Genomic DNA, 6,370 nt, shown 5'->3' with positions numbered 1-6,370 from the left:
ATTGCGTTGTGTTGTTGTGGAGCTGAGATAATGTAGGTGTTTTGATGGTTCGGCGCATTGCGCGAATCCGCGCATTGCGCGCACGGACACGGTAACGCTGACAGCCTAGCTATCGTAGCGGCTGCCTCCCGACATCCCATCCTCGCACACTTTGTCTACTACAATCCTCCCACACCATCTCCCACCATCCTAGGCTCAAATTGTCTTTTCCCACTGACCTGAATGTATTCGCGTCGGTCCACTCTTTCTCCTGTGCCAAGGTTACAAATCCATGGCCCCAGTCACCATAGCACCCCAGCCCAGCGCCTATGGACGTCTGACCGAGATGTGGAAACTGGCCATGCAATGTCCACTCGCTGATGCCTCCGTCTTCAATGTGGGAGCAAGTGAACACACGCACCCCCAGCACGCTATACCAGCTGAAGACCTCTAGCACCGCACGCGCTTACTCAAGCACTCGTACTGGCATCCATTTGATGCTGAAAAAGTGCTCCAGGCTGCGCGACGCCAGCGCATCGACCTCAAATCCGGCACAATTGCAAAGAGGGTCACACACGTCTACGCTGGCCGCGTGCGTATGGAAGGAAATGAGATGCCGCTTTCCGTTCTTACGGCGCGAAATCTGGAGCAGGCCCTGGCCCTGGCTCGTCGGCTTGAGTGACCCGGGATGCGACGGGGCGAGCGCAGCAAGCAAAGGGCCTACGAAGTCACTGGCCAAAGCCATGTCGCATTGGTGTAGCCCCACACATAAGATGTCAGGGCTTCCAATCTTCTGTCCGTAAGTGGCTACGATGGTCCTGTCGTCGAGTGTCGGCTTCACAACCACGACTTGATCGTGGCCCCAGCCCATCACGTCGCCCACGAGCACCGATGCATCTTGTTCCGCTTCGAGCTCGAGGTCGAAGTCTGCCGTCACAAAGTTGGCGTTGCCGGCATGGTCAAAGTCAGTCTTCCCTAGATTCACCCACTTACTGCCCTACTCCTTAGGTCCGGCGCACGCCAGCAAGATGCTCTACCTCAAGGCGCTGGCACCTCTTAATGGCTTGACAAAGCGGTAGGGCGCCTTAGGAAGAGGCAGCGTCGTTTGCACCAAGCTGTTGCCCAGTAGTCCAACCAGCACTTGATTCTGAGACTGCGAGACAGCGACCATCTCTCTCGGCAATGAAGCGAGTCAGATTCAGCATAAAATCCGCGGGGACGCTGCTGAGGATGGTTGAGCCTCTGCTCCATAAAACATGCATGGCCCAGGAATGAGTTGTTGCAAAGGTGGCACAGGCACCGTTGGGCAGCCTGCCGGGACATAGATCCGATGTATATTCCGTCTTCATCATCTCGATAACCCCGCTCCCATCGGTCATTGCTATGTAGGTGAATCCGATGATGCCAGTCCTCTCGCCAGATCGCATCCAATGCAGGACTTCTCTGTTCGGCACGGTTTTCTGATCGATAAGCCTGTTGTGAATGGTGAATGTCGACTGGGTCTTGTCCGCAAACTTGACTTTGGCTGGCGTCCAAATGTTGATGCAGTAGCTCTCACTGGCGCTACCGTCGAGATCTTAGATCTGGATAAACCCGCCAGATAGCAACCCGTCAATTGATATCTGCATTGGGAATTGGTCTTTCACCCACGAAGTCAACAGCCTTTATGGTATTGCCGAAGCCGGAATCGCCTAGGGATTGAGTCCGTCGGGCGCTGTAGTTGGAATGGTCGTTTAGGTCCTTACGAACCGTGGATTGGCTTTCTGTGGCGTTGTCGTGCAAAGCTATCCACAACGGGGGCAGAATTGCGCTTGTCATATCTACCCCATCCGTTATTCTTCCAGTTCTGGGGTTCGATAGCGGTCATTGGCTGGGGTCGTCGTGAAGCTTATCATGTTCGTGCCTCCTTATCCCTTCCAAATTTACATATTGATGTCCGGAAACTGGAAACTTCTATTTTCCGCCCCATCCTTTTCTTGTTTTTCATTTGAAAGACTCCGTTATGTGCCTGCATACAGCGGTTTCACAGTGCGAAACGGTACATTGCGGCCTCGCTATTTGCGAGCCTTACCCAACCGTATCTCAGGCTAAGTATGACCTCAATTCGTTTTATAACCTTTTTGGGGTAACTATACTATATCAGATTATCTTTCTCAGAAAAGAATGGCAGGTCACACCCCAACCTGCCGGAATCAGGTATTAAAATGACGAAACATACAAAGAGATCTAGGCATTGCAATCTGGTCCAAGTTGGATGGTTTTTACCTCGATTCGATTGAGTTTGGGTTTGGAGAGATTTGAATCTGATCTTCATGTTTTCAGACTTGCGATCGGAATACCAATCCTCTTCTAGGCTGGACAGCTAACGTCTATCGTCACGTCCGCAGTAGCAGAGACGGGAACCCATGCCACAGTTGCACGCAGCGCTTTATCCATTTCCCAGCGGACCTCAACATTTCCCTCGATATTTACTTTGACTTCGTCCAGGTTCATTTCCACTGCAGGCCACCTTGAGGCATGCCATACCACAATGCGATACTCTCGGCCAATGTCCCGCTCGACCAGGTCATCTCCATACTTCGAGAACGGTGTTGAAACTCTTATTCGCCGTATGTCTCTCATTTGGTCGCTACCAAATTCACTCATGGTTGTCTGATCGAATTTTACGTGCCGGAATATGCTATTCGCCTCATGGTCTCCATATGCGTTGGCCAGTTTCGTCACGACCTCTCCCTTAGCTTCATTTGGTAGTGCAGAGAGGTAGACATTACACGGGGCGCTCTCTCGTGATACCCCATCGTCGAGATACATGTCGTAGCTGTTATCCTTGCCGGGGTAAATATTGATCGTCAGTGGATTTGGCGGAGCATCTTTGTCGTCCCGAGTGCGATCCGGTACCCAGTTACCAGCTGCCATTTGCGGTATGATGCCACCCTCGCGGATGTACATTGGTGTAGCATAAGGTAGCTGTTTCTCATCTGGAGAGATGTGACAGTCGAAATCGACATACGTACCACCACGGACCCAGGGAGCCAAAGGTTCAGCAAGAATACCATTCAGATATAGTTGTGTTCCTGGGCGTAGGTTCACGGGATACCAGTAATCCGGAGCAGGTAGATATAATCTTCGTATCGTTCGCTGACATTCCTTACAAAGAGCTGGAGCGACAAGAAGATCATTGCGGACCAGATACTGACTCCGCGTATACCACTGGTTTGCATCATAGAGTGATGAGTCCAATGGATCGGTAATGATCATGGCTCGCGCAATCGGCAAACCGTTGATCATGTGTTCAAACATGGCATCATACAGTAGCTGAAGCAGACTGTACCTCAGCTGAATTACGTAGCGGCAAATTGGCAAGACAGAGTAATATGTATTGCGATCTTTTTCAGGGACAAACCTCCAGTCAGGCGAATTCTGCAGTTCAGCGTAGGCATAAGGTTCTTGGAAACGTTTCTTGCCCCCCTTGCCACTGTAATGGTTTCGAAACCACGGTAGCAAGCTGTATGCGCAGTACCATCGAATTAGAAGTTCAGGGTCGGCCCAGGACTCGCCATCGTGTAGGGGTTCGAAACCACCAACATCCGCTCCGGCGATAGTCACACCAGCGAGTCCGAGTGCAAGCACCTGTGTCACAGAAATATCCAAAAATTCCCAGGTAGAAGCGTTGTCGCCGGTCCAGAGTCCCGCAAAGCGTTGAGCACCGGCAAAGCTGCCACGGCCGATGATGAAATTACGTTTACCCCTGCGACTCTCAAGCTCCTGCAAACCATGGAATGTAGCTTTGTGGAGATTGTAGCTGTATAGAGACCAAATCTCAATGGCCTTTTTCTTTTCAGCAGCCTTAGGGTCTCCACTCCAGCCGTCCGAATCCAGAAGTAGACGAAATGGCCAACTTCCAAGGCTATCAGCCATCGTGCCCAAATAATGCATAGATAGTTTGAGAGGTTCACTTACGATTTCATGTCGCCAAATGCTTCAGCCATGCACGGCGATGTCATGTCTTGCCAAACAAACTCAAGGCCTGTCTGGAAAAGGTACGTGTATTGCCTGCCCCACCACTCCCTGACTTCTTGATTGTTCAAGTTAGGATAGTAGCCCGGAGCTCCCCTACCATCTCCATAATCGACGCCCCCTCTGAATGGGACTGGGGGATTCTGATTGAAAAGATTCTCAAATTGGTAATCACCTCTGGTCTCGTACTTTGGTAGGTCACCAAAGTTGTTGGGGTTCTTAAAGTATCTGTTTCCGGCCCCAAAGTTGAGAGATATCTGCTTGTCATAGGAGCTCGCCGACGGATCGACATCACGGCGATCCATGACAAAGTATTTATTCTTTAAGCCCTCATCAAGAACTGAGTAGGGATTTTTAGGGTCAGAAAGGAGGCTAATGACAGGTGTGATATTTGTACTGCATTTGACTCCCTGCTTCCGGAGCCGACTGAACATTTCCTCGGGCTGTGGAAAATGACCTTCGTCTGTGTTGATACTGAAGGTTCGGTATAGGCGCTGAATGTCGACGTCGATGTGCATTCCGTCCAGTGGGATTTGGTACTTCCTATACTGGTTGACTGTATTCTCTACCTTTTTTCGCGTGTCATAGCCATAACATCCTTGATGATTTCCCAGCACGAAGCGCGGATTCAGCTGGGGCCTGCCAATGAGCGACGTGTACAGGCGAATCACTTGTGCAACATCGTCACCAGCGATGAAAATGCTTTGGAAGCTATTGAATCTAGTTGCGATACGGAGCTGCGTAGTATCAACGCGGCCAAGGTCTAGCTTGACATCGGAATAGTTGTCCACAAATGTGGCTAACTGAGATTGTGTACCAGGATGTGCATTCATTTCGATCCAGTATGGCTCAGAATGATACAAAGGCTCACTATCTGAATACGGCCCATCCTTGCGATCTTTTCCATAGACGTTGAAGTATCGCATGTTGTCAAAATCTCAAAGAAACTGTTAGGCCACCGAGCAACGTACTGACGATGGCAAGACTCACTAAAGTAGTTCATGCAGACGTTGTCTTTGAACAGCCTGCGCCCGCCTTGCTCACCGAAGCCCGCATATCTTGCGCTCAGCGGCTTTTCAACTGCCAGAACAGTTGCATTGTCTAGCCATTGTAGTGGATCATTTTTGGTTCGCCAGATGACAGCAACTTGTGAGTCTGGAGGCGTGTTGATTGTCAACTTTTTCATATGCTCAGGCTTGGCATTTGAAATTGATGACAAGGTTGGTAGCTGCGTCAGAACACTGGTGGTTCTGATTGCTCTGACTGCGGTGATGTTGATTGGTGTCCGCTCAATCCACAGCTGGACAATAACCTTGCGAGACGGATCGTCTACTGATTCAGAGCCGAGGACTGATTGTAAAACGTAGTATTCATCATTCGGCTGTACGAGTTCGACATGCCAGGACAAGCCCTCTGCAAGGTCTAAAATCTCAATAGTCTTTGTAAGTGTATCCTGGACGATGGTTCTCGTGTTATAGTCGGAAAAGTCCGAGGGCGTTGTATTTGTGCTATGAAACCTGATACGCCAGACTTGTGGACGCATGAATTGGATCAGCAGGAAACCCAACTGGTCATTGAAACGAAAGATTCTTCCATGGCTTGAGACTGGAAGCGGTGTGCCATTGACTTGCTGATCTACCTCTTCGCATGAAATTGAATGAGGCCGTTTTGTCTTTCCACTAGCAATCTCTTTAAAGAACCACTCTGCTGGTTTGAAGATGTACGGGTCTTGGGTCTTCCAATATTCCGCGGGCGTATCAGCATTGTCTGAAGTCGGCGGAGACACCTCGAGTGCCTCGAGCCCCATTTCGTCGAATTCGAAGACAAGTGTAAAAAGGAACTAAGAGTGGAAGGTAGGCAACAAAACTCACGTGTTTCGTCTAAGTTATTGACAGATGATAAAAAAAAGTCAATTTCTCATCTGAGGTTGATTAGTGCAGAAAGGGGAAGCATTGACCCTGCATAAAATGCTGCAGGCTAAGCAAGGCTAGAGCTGGAGCTAAATCACTAGTACGCGGAGCAAAGCGGTCTGGGCTTCTCGACAACGCATCTTTTGTGATTCTGCATAGTCAAACGATGGTTCGTGCATAACAGCGAAAGGCTATATAGACGACGATGAAGCTTGCTAACCGAGCTGCAGGTTTACATGTAGCTGTTCCAGCTTGTGCAAGAGAAGTACATTATGTTTAGTATTAGATTTAAGGAGTAAAGATGAAGTATAGATAAATAATAGTTCATTGCTCGAGCTAACCCGTAGGCAAGCGAGGAAGAGGGGGGAAGGTGTTACAAGCAACAAGCAGAAGGATCCTCTCCCTGGGTATGACGATGAATGGTTGGGAAACCACTGGGGATCCCAACGGGCATGATCATCGCG

General features: G+C 49.7%; 2 protein-coding genes across 2 annotated transcripts; both read right to left on the bottom strand.

Moving 5' to 3' along the window:
- Positions 1-445: 445 nt before the first annotated feature.
- Positions 446-1,846, bottom strand: COCCADRAFT_31401 (uncharacterized protein; the record flags this gene model as incomplete). Its single annotated transcript, XM_007720529.1, has 3 exons — positions 446-954; positions 1,091-1,555; positions 1,729-1,846. The coding sequence occupies 3 exons, from the start codon at positions 1,844-1,846 to the stop codon at positions 446-448; spliced, it is 1,092 nt and encodes a 363-aa protein (XP_007718719.1).
- Positions 1,847-2,328: 482 nt separating this feature from the next.
- COCCADRAFT_112865 (glycoside hydrolase family 31 protein) lies at positions 2,329-5,803 on the bottom strand (the record flags this gene model as incomplete). The annotated part of the gene is made up of 3 exons (XM_007720528.1): positions 2,329-3,877; positions 3,940-4,933; positions 4,987-5,803. 3 exons carry the CDS (start codon positions 5,801-5,803, stop codon positions 2,329-2,331), a joined length of 3,360 nt encoding a protein of 1,119 aa, XP_007718718.1.
- Positions 5,804-6,370: the final 567 nt, after the last annotated feature.

Source organism: Bipolaris zeicola, assembly GCF_000523435.1.
Source record: "Bipolaris zeicola 26-R-13 unplaced genomic scaffold scaffold_506, whole genome shotgun sequence".
NCBI classification, from domain to species: Eukaryota; Fungi; Ascomycota; class Dothideomycetes; order Pleosporales; family Pleosporaceae; genus Bipolaris; species Bipolaris zeicola.
The sequence above is the reverse complement of the archived record's forward strand: the minus strand, read 5'-3'. Positions and strand labels throughout refer to the sequence as shown.